The following is a 17,419-nucleotide window of genomic DNA, read 5'->3' as shown; positions in this document are numbered from 1 at the left end:
ATTAATTTCATATTTTAAATGCTTGATTAAAAAGTGAGCAGGCTTATCCGAATTTTTCAAAATTTTACATGCATTAAATTTCACAGTGATCTTCCATGGTGCTTCCAAATTATACAGAGATCTGCAGCTTCAGGCTTATTATTAATCACTGTTGTGTTACAGGTTTGTATCAAAACACAAAATATGAACCACTCAGCCCTCAGTCCTTCAAGCTTTCCATGTTGACTGGGGAATTTTTCTACAGGGCAGTAACCACTTGTTACTCTTTCACATCCATAAAATAATCTTCCTAATGCTACAGAGTATAGGATTACTACCAAAAAATGTGTGACGTATATATTGATTTTATAGAAAGATACTTTTTTGTTTTGTTTTGTTTGAGACAGAATCTCACGCTGTCGCCCAGGCTGGAGTGCAGTGGAGCAATCTTGGCTGACTGCAACCTCCAGCCTCCCGGGTGCAAGTGATCTTCCTGCCTCACCCTCCCAAGTGGCTGGGACCACAAGCATGCACTACCACGCCAGGCTAATTTTTTTGTATTTTTAGTAAAGGCAGGGTCACGCCATGTTGGCCAGGTTGGTCTTGAACTCCTGGCCTCAAGTGATCCACCCACCTCAGCCTCTCAAAGTGCTGGGATTATAGGCATGAGCCACCACGCCTAGCCAGAATGATACTTTCTGAATCATAAGTAAATAGGGTAAAGGAGAGAGCCTGGTAGACTTTTACATGAGGAATATTACGTTACTTTTGAAAGGTGAATTTCTAAAGAAGTTTTTTTTTTTTTTTTTTTTTAGTTAACTTCAGATTCTCCACAAACAAAACAACTATGGCTACAGTCATCCACGAAGACCTGTAGATTGAAAGATGACAACAAGTTTGTAAATATTGAGAGAACTAAAATTTTTCTTATATTTGAAACACCAAATACTCCAGCTAATAATACGGCTTACTATAATAATAGCTCACTCCATCGAGTAGTAAGTTTCCCTACTCCCTTGCATGCCTAAATCACATTCTATCTTTGTCAATTATAAAATACCACATAATAATCTGTCAGAATATTTCCATTAAAATATGTGGTAAAGTTCAAAGTTAGTTTAATAATCCATACCGTTTTCAATGAGAGACGGAGTTCCTAAAATTCAGTGTATTCTGGAACTTTCTGTAAAGTTTCAGAAGGGATGAAATAAGAAAGAATACATTGTCACAGTGTTTTTGTATTCAAATACATTTCTAAAGAACAAAAGGAACCATAGAATTACAAATAATGACAAAACTCAGGAAATGTAAATTAATATTTGTACATTCTATCATTACTAATATTATTAGTAAACACCAAAAAAGCACATAAGAATTTTTGAAATAAGAACTCTCCCTCATTTCCCACAACAACAAAAAATCATGAATATCTGTGAGATGTTACAGTGCTTTTCCTTTCCAATCATACTGCGTGTGAGTAAAAGCTACCCATGTGGTAGGAAGACTATAATACTTAATACCATCACTGCCACTACGACACACACAAATCCCTCAAAGAGAAAATGACTGAAACTTCCCCAGAGGTCACTGAAAAATTCACAAGTGAAGCAAAGAAAAATGTAAAACATTATAGCAACTCAAGTACATATATAATACCAATCCTTTCATTTAAATTATGGAACATTTCAAAGATACAATAAAGTAGGGTGATTTTTTAAAATCCATTTAACTTTATCAAATCTTAATATTTGAAACTTGTAAGCCCAAATCCTTTTTAAGAAACAGTGAATTAGAGAGACACAACTGAAGCCTACCTCTCTCCAATCCTACTGCCCTCCCTCTATCCTCAGACGCAAGCATGCTGACTCTGGTGGGTTACCACCACAGACATTTTTTTACTACATAACCATGTATCCATAAGAAATATAAAGATTTATATTTTTAAACAATTGTATTTTACTTATCTGGACAAAAAGTGTATCTTTAAACCATTCACTAAACAAAATAATTTACAGTATTAATAATATCCATATCCACATGCTAATGAATATAAGAAAATAATATATGTATGGTGACATCTCCTTTTTTTTTTTTTTTTTTTTTAATGGTGATGGGATCTTGCTCTGTCACCCAGGCTGGAGTGCAGTGGTGCAATCTGGGCTCACTGCAACCTCCTCCTCCCAGGTTTAAGTGATTCTCCTGCCTCAGCCTACTGAGTAGCTGGAATTACAGGCACGCACCACCACACCCAGCTAATTTTTGTATTTTTAGTAGAGATGGGGTTCCATCATGCTGGCCAGGCTGGTCTTGAACTCCTGACCTCAGGTGATTCACCCACCTCAGCCTCCCAAAGTGCTGGGATTACAGACGTGAGCCACTGCACTCAGGTGACAACTCCTTTTTATTGAAACATTAACACAACATAAATATGGAAATGAACTACTCATGTAGTTATTATATTGCCCATATCCTTCTGCAGCTTGCCTTTTTTCACTCAAAGTTTTCTTTATGAGATTTATCCATGTTATTCTTTTCAATCTAGTTTGTTCATTTTTAATTGCTGTATAATATTCCACCACATGGATATGAGTTTAATTATGCAATCTCTTGTTGGTTAACTTTTACATTCTGCATCACCTTATGTTACTGCAAACACTACTGTGATAAACAATTTTTCCAAATTTCTTTGTATTTTTGTATTTTTTGGCTCAGGTATGTGCATCTTCAACTTCATTGGAGATAATAAAATTGCACTCCACTTTACCTAGGTGAGTTTCCACTGGCCCATATCTCTGCCAGCAATTCTGTCAGACTTACAAGTTCGCCAAACTGAAGATTATAAGATAGTCATTTTAACTTTCATTTTATCCATTAGTTTCTAGTTCAAGTATCTTTTCCCAAGTTTACTGACCATTCCAATTTCTTTTTCTATAAAGTAACTCTTCACCTCCTATGCCCATTTTGTCTTAACTTTTCCTTTTCATTATTAGGCTATTTTTCATATCCTGTATACTAATCATTAAGAAAAGTTTCCCTACAAGATCACAAAGACAGTTATGTAAATTTTCTTTTAAATTTTTTTCAAGTTTTTCTTTTCATATTTTAGTCTTATAATGTCAGAAAAAAAAGATCTAACACTCAAATGTCAATAAAAAACCAGTTGAATAAAAATGTGGTACAGTCACACTACAAAGTGCTAATTTTAAAAAAGATGAAGAACATTTCTATAAACAGATATGAAATTAACTCTGAGATAAGTTTTAAAAGGTACAAAATGGGCTGGATGCAGTGGCTCACACCTGTAATTCCCAACACTCTGGAAACACTTTGGGAGGCTGAGGCAGGTGGATCACCTGAACCCAAGAGCTCGATATCAGCCTGGGCAGCATGGCAAAACCCGGTCTCTACCGAAAATACAAAAAAATAGCCAGGTGTGGTGGCACACACCTGTGGTCCCAGCTACCCTGGAGGCTGAGGTGGGAAGACAGCTTGAGCCCAGGAGGCAGAGGTTTCAGTGAGCCAAGATCACACCACTGTACTCCAGCCTTGGTGACAGAGTGAGACCCCACCCCAGGTCAAAAATAAATAAAGTGCACAATGGTGTATGCTATTTTTTATCTTTATATTAAAAATATAAAGATATATTAAAATATAATTGTATATAAAAATATAAAACATTATATTAAAAATATAAAAGATATGCTATCTTTTAAATTTTAGGGAGAAAATATCGCAGCACCCACCAAAGGCCTTTTTAGAGTCAACAAAGTACACAGATTCAAAAGACTACCCAAGATCACATTATCTGTCAGTTTGTTCAGGAACCTGAGCTTGCCAGCAGGGCTACAACTGATACTCTTCTCCTGTGGGAGTCCTTGCAGCAGCCTGGAAAGCACAGCTCAGGTGCATTAAGAAGAGAGCCACGCTTGGTAGGCATGGGAGCCACCTTGGCTTAGGAACTTCCAACCACACAAACACGAAGTTACCTTGTAACAACTCCATAGCCATAGCTTCCAGAGTTTCCATAGAGACCAGAGTCACTGCACCCACCTAAGGGAGCCCGAAAGCTGTGACTTCCTACCAAGTATTATCATTCTCCCAGCTTAGATGCAATTTACCAATCAGGGACCATTTTTACCACAAGCAGTCCTGCTTGATAATACAAATAACAGGTTGGTCTTATCGGGTTCCCAGAGACACAGAGTTCGTTAACTGAAATTCAAATTTCCACACAGAAGGGGGAAAGGTTTTGTTAACCCTTTATCCATCAATAAGCAGAGATATAAAGAAAGAGAGGTAAACACAGAGAAAGAGAAGACAGAGGCAGAGAGAGAGATTTATAGATAGAAAAATATGTATTTATACAAATACATATTTAAAAATACATTTTTCTCTCTATATATGTGGACAGAGAAAGCGAGAGACAGGATAGAGAGAAAGAGAGAAGATGAGACATATTTACCAATATTTGCAAACAGATATCTGATTGAAATAGATAACCTAGAAAAAATCATTTATGAGAAAGTCAAGAAAACGTGAACTCTGCGGTGAAACCCTGTCTCTACTAAAAATACAAAAAATTAGCCAGGTGTGGTGATGGGCGCCTGTAGTCCCAGCTACTTGGGAGGCTGAGGCAGGAGAACGGCATGAACCCAGGCACTCCAGCCTGGGCGACAGAGAGAGACTCCATCTCAAAAAAAAAAAAAAAGTGAACTCTGACTGGATTTGTGGCTATTTTGAGAACATATTAATTTTTTCGTCTTTAATGACATTGTGAATATATTTATTTTTTTAATTCCTTGTCTTCTACAGATACATATAAGGTAATTACAAAATGATATGATGTATAGATTTTGCATCAAAATAATTCAGAGGAAGAACCAATGTATATAAATGAAGTGGGAATATAAATGAAACAAAACTGGCTATGGCCAGGTGCAGTGGCTCACGCCTGTAATCTCAGCACTTTGAGAGGCTGAAGTGGGTGAATCACCTGAAGTCAGGAGTTCAAGACCAGCCGGGCCAACATGGTGAAACCCAGCTCTACTAAAAATACAAAATTTAGCCAGGCGTGGTGCCGGGCACCTGTAATCCCAGCTACTTGGGAGGCTGAGACAGGACAATCGCTTAAACCCAGGAAGTGGAGATTGCAGTGAACCAAGATCATGCCACTGCACTCCAGCCAAAGCAAAACTCCACCAAAAAAAAAAAAAAAAAACTGATAAATAAAAAATTGTTGATGATGTGTATATGTAGGGCAATTATATTATTTTTCTCAACTTCTTTTAGGTTTGAAACCTTTTACTGAACACATGCACACGTCCCTTGATTACTGGGGCTGCCTCCCCATTATTCTCATAGTAGCCCTTCTGATTTTCACTTCATCTTCATTCTTAGCGATTCTGAATTTTTTCTTTTTTTGGCAAGTTCAAGTATGTCTTTGCAAGGACTATCTGGCATGTCTATTTTATGAGAGAGGGTTTGCAGAGTATCTACTCAGCCATATTATCAGAAACAGAAATATTTTCCAGATTCTGTTCTTGTCCTGTTTAGATTTTTTAAGTTCTAAGAACAGTCACCTTCTACCAGACACTCTGATGTAAGAAGACAAAGCATATTTTGTAAGTGGCATGATTTCTGCACTCAAATTTAGAACAGAGACACAGCTTTCAAGAACCCAAAAATAACTTACTGTGACTCACCAAATTTAAAAAGACGGATATTAGTAAAAAAAGAAAACCTTAATTTACTATGTGACCTCTAAGTATCTCAGCTGAAAATTTTAAAGATAGAAAGGTAAATCAAAAGATATAGAGACTGTAATCATGCACTTAATGAAGTGTTAAATCAAAATATTTTTGGCATATGTGCAAGAGTTTAATTTTATCACATTTTTTACTGGCACTATAGCTATTTGCAAGTACATACAAAACTACAGTGTTATGGTAGAGAGATCAATTCAACAAGGAGAGCTAACCATCCTAATGGTTCATGCACCCAATACAGGAGCACCCAGATTCATAAAGCAAGTCCTGAGAGACCTAAAAAGAGACTCAGATTCCCACACTATAATAATGAGAGACTTTAACACCCCACTGTCAACATTAGACAGATCAACGAGACAGAAAGTTAACAAGGATATCCAGGAATTGAACTCAGCTCTGCATCAAGCGGACCTAATAGACATCTACAGAACTCTCCACCCCAAATCAATAGAATATACATTCTTCTCAGCACCACATCGCACTTCTTCCAAAATTGACCACATAATTGGAAGTAAAGCACTCCTCGGCAAATGTACAAGAACAGAACTTATAACAAACTGTCTCTCAGACCACAGTGCAATCAAACTAGAACGCAGGATTAAGAAACTCACTCAAAACCGCTCAACTACATGGAAACTGAACAACCTGCTCCTGAATGACTACTCAGTACATAACGAAATGAAGGCAGAAATAAAGATGTTCTTTGAAACCAATGAGAACAAAGACACAACACACCAGAATCTCAGGGACACATTTAAAGCAGTGTGTAGAGGGAAATGTACAGCACGAAATGCCCACAAGAGAAAGCAGGAGAGATCTAAAATTGACAGCCTAACATCACAATTAAAAGAACTAGAGAAGCAAGAGCAAACACATTGAAAAGCTAGCAGAAGGCAAGAAATGACTAACAACAGAGAAGAACTGAAGGAGATAGAGACACAAAAAACCCTTCAAAAATCAATGAATCCAGGAGCTGATTCTTTGAAAAGATCAACACAATTCATAGACTGTGAGCAAGACTAATAAAGAAGAAAAGAGAGAAGAATCAAACAAGACGCAATAAAAAATGACAAAGGGGAAATCACCACCAATCCCACAGAAATACAAACTACCATCAGAGAATACTATAAACACCTCTACGCAGATAAACTAGAAAATCTAGAAGAAATGGATAAATTCCTGGACACATACACCCTCCCAAGACTAAACCAGGAAGAAGTTGAATCCCTGAATAGACCAATAACCGGTTCTGAAATTGAGGCAATTATTAATAGCCTAGCAACCAAAACAGTCCAGGACCAGATGGATTCACAGCTGAATTCTACCAGAGGTACAATGAGGAGCTGGTTCCATTCCTTCTGAAACTATTCCAATCAACAGAAAAAGAGGGAATCCTCCCTAACTCATTTTACGAGGTCAGCATCATCCTGATACGAAAGCGTGGCAAAGACATAACAAAAAAAGAGAATTTTAGACCAATATCCCTGATGAACACCAATGCAAAAATCCTCAGTGAAATACTGGCAAACCGAATCCAGCAGCACATCAAAAAGCTTATCTGCCACAATCAAGTGGGCTTCATCCCTGGGATGCAAGGCTGGTTCAACATATGCAAATCAATAAATATAATCCATCATACAAACAGAACCAAAGACAAAAACCACATGATTATCTCAATAGAAGCAGAAAAGGCCTCTGACAAAATTCAACAGCCCTTCATGCTAAAAACTCTCAATAAACTAGGCATTGATGGGATGTATCTCAAAATAATAAGAGCTATTTATGACAAACCCACAGCCAATATCATACTGAATGGGCAAAAACTGGAAGCATTCCCTTTGAAAACTGGCATAAGGCAGGGATGCCCTTTCTCACCGCTCCTATTCAACATAGAGCTGGAAGTTCTGGCCAGGGCAATCAGGCAAGAGAAAGAAATAAAGGATATTCAATTAGGAAAAGAGGAAGTCAAATTGTCCCTGTTTGCAGATGACATGATTGTATATTTAGAAAACCCCATCGTCTCAGTCCAAAATCTCCTTAAGCTGATAAACTACTTCAGCAAAGTCTCAGGATACAAAATCAATGTGCAAAAATCACAAGCATTCCTATACACCAATAACAGACAGACGGACAGCCAAATCATGAGTGAACTCCCAATTACAACTGCTTCAAAGAGAATAAAATACCTAGGAATCCAACTTACAAGGGATGTAAAGGACCTCTTCAAGGAGAACTACAAACCACTGCTCAGCGAAATAAAAGAAGATACAAACAAATGGAAGAACATTCCATGCCCATGGATAGGAACAATCAATATTGTGAAAATGGCCATACTGCCCAAAGTAATGTGTAGATTCAATGCCATTCACATCAAGCTACCAATGACTTTCTTCACAGAATTGGAAAAAACTACTTTAAAGTTCATATGGAACCAAAAAAGAGCCCACATTGCCAAGATAATCCTAAGCCAAAAGAACAAAGCTGGAGGCATCACGCTACCTGACTTCAAACTATACTACAAGGCTACAGTAACCAAAGCAGCATGGTACTGGTACCAAAACAGAGATATAGACCAATGAAACAGAATAGGGCCCTTGGAAGTAATACCACACATCTACAACCATCTGATCTTTGACAAACCTGACAAAAACAAGAAATAGGAAAAGGATTCCCTATTTAATCAATGGTGCTGGGAAAACTGGCTAGCCATAAGTAGAAAGTTGAAACTGGATCCCTTCCCTACACCTTACACAAAAATAAATTCAGGATGGATTAAAGACTTAAATGGTAGACCTAAACCCATAAAAACTGTAGAAGAAAACCTAGCCAATACCATTCAAGCCATAGGCATGGGCAAGGACTTCATGACTAAAACACCAAAAGCAATGGCAACAAAAGCCAAAATTGACAAATGGGATCTAATTAAACTAAAGAGCTTCTGCACAGCAACAGAAACTACCATCAGTGTGAACAGGCAACCTACAGAATGAGAGAAAATTTTTATAATCTACCCATCTGACAAAGGGCTAATATCCAGAATCTACAAAGAACTTAAACAAATTTACAAGAAAAAATCAAACAACCCCATCAAAAAGTGGGCAAAGGATTTATGCAGCCAACAGACACATGAAAAAATGCTCATCATCAATGGTCATCAGAGAAATGCAAATCAAAACCACAATGAGATACCATCTCACACCAGTTAGAATGGCGATCACTACAAAGTCAGGAAACAACAGGTGCTGGAGAGGATGTGGAGAAATAGGAACACTTTTACACTGTTGGTGGCACTGTAAACTAGCTCAACCATTGTGGAAGACAGTGTGGTGATTCCTCAAGGATGTAGAACTAGAAATACCATTTGACCCAGCCATCCCATTACTGGGTATATACCCAAAGGATTATAAATCATGCTACTATAAAGACACATGCACACGTATGCTTATTGTGGCACTATTCACAATAGCAAAGACTTGGAACCAACCCAAATGTCCATCAATGATAGACTAGATTAAGAAAATGTGGCACATATAAACCATGGAATACCATGCAGCCATAAAAAAGGATGAGTTCATGTACTTTGTAGGGACATGGATGAAGCTGGAAACCATTATTCTGAGCAAACTATCACAAGGACAAAAAACCAAACACCACATATTCTCACTCATAGATGGGTATTGAACAAGGAAAACGCGTGGACACAGGGTGGGGAACATCACACACTGGGGCCTGCCGGGGAGTGGGGGGAGGGGGGAAGGATAGCATTAGGAGATATACCTAATGTAAATGACCAGTTAAGGGGTGCAGCACACAACATGGCACATGTATACATATGTAACAAACCTGCATGTTGTACACATGTACCCTAGAACTTAAAGTAAAATAATAAAAAGAAAAAAAAACTACCATGTTACAGCCTGGCGCAGTGGCTCACGCCTATAATCCCAGCACTTTGGGAGGCCGAGGCAGGCGGATCACGAGGTCAGGAGATCAAGACCATCCTGGCTAACATGGTGAAACCCCGTCTCTACTAAAAATACAAAAACAAAAAATTAGCCTGGCGTGGTGGCGGGCGCCTGTAGTCCCAGCTACTTGGGAGGCTGAGGCAGGAGAATGGCATAAACCCAGGAGGTGGAGCTTGCAGTAAGCCGAGATTGCGCCACTGCACTCCACGCTGGGCGACAGAGCGAGACTCCATCTCAAAAAAAAAAAAAACTTTTTAAGAAATGAGGCTAATCCAGCAACTTTATTTAAAAGTTTATCTTAAGGGAATAATTAAGGATGTCCATACAAAAGGATTTAGCCATGAGAATGTTCTCCCTGGCAAATCAATAGAAATTATTAAATGTACAAAAGGGAACTGTTGGAATAAATTGTAATATCTTCATATGATCGTATATCGTAACCTTTTAAAATGATATTGAATAGTTGCATAAATTGACTTAAACACACATTCGTAACACATCACTGAATAGGAGAAATATGTGCCAGCAAAGAACATACAGTTGGTCCAATTTCTACAAAAAAAAAAAAGACTCTAATAGCATGACAGCAGGGAAGGGGGAAATATGTCAACGTATACATGTGTATATGTATATATATGCATAGCAAGTATGAACTTGAAAGGATATATATCAAATTTTTTACAGTGATTACCTCAGAGAGATAAATGTTTAACTTTGGTATTTGGTGTTCTGTATTCCACATATTCTGAATTTTCTTTTTTTATTTAAATAGAGATGGAGTCTTAGCCAGGAGCAGTGGCTCACACCTGTAATCCCAGCACTTTGGGAGGCTGAGGAGGGCAGACTGCTTGAGGCCAGGAGTTCAAGACCAGTCTGGCCAACATGGCAAAACTCTGTCTCTATTAAAAATACAAACATTAGCCAGATGCAGTGGCTCATGCCTATAACCCCAGCTGCTTGGGGGGCTGAGACATGAGAATTGCTTGAACCAGGAGGCGGAGGTTGCAGTGAGTTGAGATCACGCCACTGCACTCCAGCCTAGGCAACAGACCAAGACTGTCTCAAAAAAAAAAAAAAAGAGAGAGAGAGAGAGAGATGGGGTCTCACCATGTTGTCCAGGCAGGCCTTGAACTCCTAGGTCCATGCAATCCTCCAGTCACAGCCTCCCAAGTAATTGGGGCTGCAGGTGCATACCACTGTGCCCAGCTTGAATTTCTATACTACTCATACGAATCCTAAAATTTGTCACTATACAGTCTGATAACAATTAAAGTACATTAGCATTGACTACTTTAAGTTTTCAGATATTATAATTATAGAAAATCGTAATAAGCTCATCCAACATATTTCTCCCCAATAAACATCAGGAAACAACCATGAACTCTCAAACTCCTCCAGCCTTGAAAATGAAATATTTGCAGGAAACATAAACAGCTTGGAAGTACCAGAAAAATGACTACAAAGTAAACTAGAAAAATAAAAGAGTTTGGAGTACAAGGATTAGTAAATAAACTCATACCTAACCTACAAGGTTCTTTCTTCTACTTGATCAGGTCTTCCAGAAGCTTCTTGGTCAGTCATTCAAGCATCTCAATTATAAAAAGGTAATCAATTCCCTACATCTAGCAGTGATTCAAGAATCATATATAAAGTACCATCTGCCAATAGTTCAAAAAGTTTCCTATTGGCCAGGCATGGTGGCTCACGCCTATAATCCCAGCACTTTGGGAGGCCGAGGCAGGTAGATCATCTGAGGTTGGGAGTTCGAGACCAGCCTGACCAACATAGAGAAACCCCATCTCTACTAAAAACACAAAATCAGCTGGGCATGGTGGTGCATGCCTTTAATCCCAGCTACTCAGGAGTCTGAGGCAGGAGAATTGCTTGAACCCGGGAGGCGGAGGTTGCGATGAGCCAAGATCGCTCCATTGCACTCCAGCCTGGAAATCAAGTGAAATTCCATCTCAAAAAAAAAAAAAAAGGTTCCTATTAAGTGTTTAGGGGAAAAAAAATGGAAAAAGGTGGTTTGTCACTTTGATTTTTAATCAAAAGTCCCCTCTCATTCTGGTTATGACTGTTCACTTTTTACATCACAGTGTATAGACTAACACTTGTTTTGGATAAAGGAACCTTCTTCTATTAAGCACATCCATGGGCAAGCAAATCATTTTAAAGATGATGACACAAAATAAATCAACCGCTCATGATGCAAATGGCTACTCATCCAAATAGCTGCTAAATAATAACCATCTAAGGACACTGACACCCAACTAGCTAACGCAGATGACAGTGTGAACTGAACAAGTTCCTTCAATACATAAATATCCACTCAAGAAAATGTGTATGATTCAGAAGAGAATAGACTCTACCACCTAGTTAGTTTAAGATGAAAACCTGCCTACAGTTACAAATTTCAAATGGAGAATCAGAGATTATGAACTACAAATAACTATGAAAACATGAAGTATACTGATAATTAAATAACGTTAAACTCTGGGTTTTATTATAAGAAAATACAGCATGTGGCTTAAACGATTACTGGCTAAATTACAAGTAAATGGTACCCACATAATCTACTTTTCCAGAGAACAATCTAGCAACATTAATGCAGCGCCTTACAAATGTATGTAACACTTGAGGTAATCTATTAGAGGTGAACACAAAGATGTAGATAACAGGGTGTTCATCGTATTATGATGAGTAGCCACCAAAAAACAGGAGCCAAACAGTTCAATAGTGGAGGAAGAGTTAAATTATTGGTGCATCACAAAATAAATCATATAACAAGTTTTTTTAATGTCCCTGAGGAATATTTAATGACACAGTAAAACACCCATGAAAATAGCAAGAAAAATCAATACAATTTTATTTTAACTTGGTAAATGTGTGCATAAAATGCATAGACACAGACAGAAAACTAAGAGATAAACCAACATGTCACCAATAATTATATCTGGGTAGTGAGATTCCAGCTGATTTTGTTTTCTTCTTTAGAGTCTTCTAAGTTTTCTGTAGCAAACAGTAATTTCTTTTATTTAAAAGGAAGGGAATGAACTCTTTTGGAGGCTGGGTTTCCATTGTAAAAGACCATAATATATGAGCATCAATCCCGCTAAAAAACAACACATAGAATTCCTTCTCCCTGTTCAACAGGAAGCAACTTTGTATTTGCTCCTGGGTCTCTCCCTCTTCCACTCATTCTAATCTATCAATAATAAGGCTGGTAAATCTGCACCTCAAACATACATGTACAGACATGTATAGACAAAGACACTCACTTTTCTTTAAGTAACACGAAGACAATGATCATTGCGCTAAAACCCCTTAGGAAGGCCAATATCATGACCCTACCTGAGCTGAGTCTTCTTCCAGCTGCCCAGATTCTTCCGTGTCCCTTCCTCCCTGCTGGCTGTGCTCCACAGGGACCTTCTCTTCCCACATCTCCCTAAGATCTCTCACACTTCATGAAGGCTGAACCACAAAGTTCTGCCCCTAGATCTTCACATTCCTAGCTCTTTCTTATCATCCAAGGCCAGAATGCACCTTCTCAGAGAGGTCTCCGCTGACTGTTCTCCGTCCCAACCTAGGCTAATAATGTCTGGCTCCACTCTACCTGGACACTGCCCCTAACAGTCACTCTATCACATATCCTGTTCTATGTTCTTCAGCGCACTAAAACCATCCCAAATTACTGTGTTTTCTTGTTTATTATCAGCCCCTCCTGTTAGGGCATAAGCACTTATATCTAGCACTTATACATTCCAAGAACTTGACAAAATTACTCAACACACTGTCTCATCTGTGAAAGACCCAGAGTTGAAAATCATTTGACCCAAAGTAAATGTTCAGGGCTAGGCATGGTGGCTCACACCTGTAATCCCAACACCTTGGGAGGCTGAAACGGGGGATTGCTTGAATCCAGGAGTTCAAGACCAGCCTGGGCAACATAGTAAGACCACATGTGTATAAAAAAATACAAAAATGAGCCAGATGTGGCGGTGTACGCCTGTAATCCCAGCCACTGGGGAAGCTGAGGTGGTCACCTGAGTCCAGAAGGCCAAGGCCACAATGAGCCAAGATCACACCACTGTACTCCAGTCTGGACAACCAGAGTGAGACCCTGTCTCAAGAAAAAAAAAAACAAAAAAAGGCAAATGTTCAATATATTGTAATTTTTTTAATTTTGTTAATATTTTTATTAAAATAGAACCTTGCATTCTAAATAAAAATTCATTGTACATTTTTGAGGGTGTCACAGATACATTTAAAAAACTACAAGATGAGAGAGAAGATGCACTTCTCCCTATTCCTACCACTAAGTACAGCCAAAAACTCTGGACAGTATATAGAAAACAAATATGACAGATACATGGAAAGAAGGCAGAAGACCACCTAGAGACCTTGAAACCTGAGGATCAATACAGCAATGCATTCATTGAGTTGTCTTTTTGCTTCTTATATCCCAGATTGGGTGTTGAAAAATCCAAGAGCCTAGAAACACCAACAGGTATACATACACAAACACACAAGAAAAAACAGCTCTCTCAAACCAAAGGACCAAGAGAGGGGCAGCCTGGCAAGACAGAAAATTTTTAGAAAATAGCTACTCTACTTCAGCCAAGCACCATGGAAAAACCACAGGGAGCCTAGACTTCCAACCTCATGTGACCATGGCAAGGTGCCCCAACATTATCTCCTGCCAGAGTGGTGTCACAAAAGACCAAGCAAGGAGCTGGGGCTTTCATCCCAACCAAACGATAGAGAGTCTTCCATCATGCTGCACAATGTTTCCCCAGTGATGAGGCATCCGTTCCACTCCACCAGTATCAGTGGAGGCAATAATGAGGATCCTTCCCCCTCAGCAGCCAGGGTAGCATCAGAGGAGTCCTGGTGGAAAGCCTGGCCTCGCACTCTCACCCAGCAGTGATGAGGAGCTCTTCTACCTCCTGAGGTGACAAAAGCAGTCCACTGGGGATCTGTTCTTCCATCCCAACCCAGCAACATCAATGTAGCACCCTTCTTCCCCCTGCCAATGCAGTGTCAGAGGTACTCTAAAATAGAAGATTCAAATAAAATCCACCACCACCCAAAATATTTCTTGTGTATAGAGTTTCAGTTTTGCAGGATAAAAAGGTTCTGGAGCTCTGTTTCACAACAATGTGAATATATTTAATACTACTGAACTGTACACTTAAAAATGATTAAAATGATAAATTCTGTTATGTGTTATCTACCACAATAAAAACTTTTTTTAATGTACCAATAGTAATCAAAAGTAAAAGACTGCTTATCATTCCATGCAATTGCTCATTTCCTTAAGACATGTGGAATAGTAGTTATATATGATAAATAATTAAAATTATATTAACATACAACCTATTTTACTGCTTTTGTGAAATACTATATTTGAAACTCAATCAATCCATGCCTGTGCTGAGGGTAAAACACACACACACACACACACACACACACACACACACATTTTTCTAAAACTCTCAGCCTTTCTAACCATGGATTACATGGTAAAATTATTCAAGTATTACTTTTTCTGATATAATGATAAGAACATTTAATGAGTGAAAATTTAATAGCAAAATGAGACACATAGATTTGTTAGAAAAAAATACTTTCTCTGAGGCACAAATTTCTTAGCAGAATCTAAATCAGAATAATTAAAGACAAGAAGTGGTTTACCTCTATCTGGACTTCCACAGATCAAGTTTACTATGTAAATCTGAGGGTTATTCATAATAGTTACTGAAATTTTAAGTTTTATCATAAAAACCAAAATGTGTTTCATTTAAAGCAGAAGAACCATGGTAAACAGTGTATTTAACTGGTTCCATTCCACACTTCTAAGCAGTGTTACCTTCACACGTTTCGCAAAACTCTGAATTGAAAGGTACACCTCTCTACCTCTTACAGAAAAAAAGACCTGTAATCCCAGCACTTTGGGAGGCCAAGGCAGGCTGATCACAAGGTCAGGAGATCAAGACCATCCTGGCTAATACGGTGAAACCCCATCTCTATTAAATATACAAAAACAAAAAATTAGCCAGGCTTGGTGGCGAGCGCCTGTGGTCCCAGCTACTTGGGAGGCTGAGGCAGGAGAATGGCGTGAACCCAGGAGGCGGAGCTTGCAGTGAGCCGAGATCGCGCCACTGCACTCCAGCCTGGGCAACAGAGCGAGACTTCACCTCAAAAAAAAAAAAGGAAAAAAGGAATGACTGGTTGAAATAATGCTGCACACTACATTCTCCTCATGAGAATTCACAATCACAATACACATTAGCATATTAAAAACTGGGAAAAATTGTACAACTGAAAATATTTCTAAGTTAGACTCATTGCTTTCCAAATTTATATATAGCCAGACCTACTTTATTTTTTACCTGTTAACACAACATCAAACACTAATATTTTCAGGCAGAACTTCTCAAACCATAAAGTTCAAACAAATCACCTAGAGATCTCACTAAAATGTAGATTCTGATTCAGCAGGTCTGCATGGGGCCTAAAAGTCTGCATTTCCAACATGCTTCTAGGTGATGTCAACGCTGCTGGTCCAGGGATCACCCTTTAGCAAGGAGCTAGAGAAGACACTTCGAGAAAGGCTACTAGAGAGACCTGTTTATCACTATACAGTTCGGTGATATGAATTTAATACTTACAAACTCTACTGTATATACAATAAAGGCATATAAAGGACTAGAAGAGGATAGGTTAAAAACAGAATGGGGGCTCTATAATTTTGACTGGCAGGGTATTACAAGGAAAGGAATAAAAATAGGAGAGCGTAAGCAGAAAACTATAAAGAGACTCCTCCCCCTAAAAAAGGCAAAGGATATGGGAGAAAGAGATGGAAGCTGGAGTTGGTGAGGCATAAGAAATGCCAGTATATAGGAAGCACTGAGACATTTTCCAGTTTAACATTACCAAAATGGGACAAGCAGGCAGAAGCCATTTAAAGAATTTCTATTTTAATCACTAAAAGGCTCTTATAACATGTTCGGATGAACACTCTGTGGTACAAAGGTTTGGCAAAGTTCAAAAAGGCCTCTTGGGATGAAAAATGAATTCTACAAACACGACATTACTTGCAGAACCACTAAAATTGCAGAAGAAACAACAATTTTTAATGTAGAGTAACAGGTAAAATCTAAGTCAAACCTTTTCTTGGATTAGTCTTTGAAGATGAATCCCACAGGACAACATGGCAGTGAATAAGGTCAACATGTACTGCTGAACTTTGCAGATGGCAGAGGCCAGGGAGTTTATTACTGAATTCAGTCCCACCTTTTCAATAACATTCTGGAAGGCAGTAGGAGAATGGCGAGTGATTCTACACAAGGCCTACAAAGACAAGAGAACAGATCTGTCAGGCAACTCCAAGTGCATCAATCATTCCCCTGAAAGGTAACACAGGCTTCTGTGTCAAGGAGTAGAAGGTGCTTACTTGGCTCTTTTATTACATATTTTGGCACAAGAAAGTTGGAAATTTTCAACAAACTTAAAAATAAAACAATCTGGCTGCCAATAAAAGCTAAAGTTGTTTTAAAACACTAGAGACTACTGTAGCAATAACCATTAAATTGATAAATCCATAAACCTATATAGAAAAATTTCCCTTTAATTAATAAAACACATTATCAAATACCTTCAGATAATGAACTAAGTGCTGAAAAACAGTTGTAAAAGTGAATATCTGGC

General features: G+C 38.4%; 1 protein-coding gene across 9 annotated transcripts in view; it reads right to left on the bottom strand.

Annotated features, from left to right (window-relative positions):
• ULK4 (unc-51 like kinase 4) overlaps positions 1–17,419 on the bottom strand; it is a 793,903-nt gene that overhangs the window by 614,642 nt on the left and 161,842 nt on the right. For 8 of the 9 annotated variants that reach the window (XR_001899874.3, XM_017955554.2, XM_021933694.2 and 5 more), the window contains one exon: positions 16,880–17,062. The exons of the other annotated variant lie outside the window; for it this stretch is intronic. Coding sequence is in view for 7 of the 8 variants with exons in the window: in XM_017955554.2 (XP_017811043.2) it covers positions 16,880–17,062 (183 nt within the window). In the remaining variant the exon portion in view is untranslated. The remainder of the gene's footprint in view (positions 1–16,879; positions 17,063–17,419) is intronic. 9 annotated transcript variants of the gene reach the window in all.

Source organism: Papio anubis, chromosome 2 (genome assembly GCF_008728515.1).
Source record: "Papio anubis isolate 15944 chromosome 2, Panubis1.0, whole genome shotgun sequence".
Lineage (NCBI taxonomy): Eukaryota > Metazoa > Chordata > Mammalia > Primates > Cercopithecidae > Papio > Papio anubis.
This window is presented reverse-complemented; position numbering and strand designations above follow the sequence as displayed.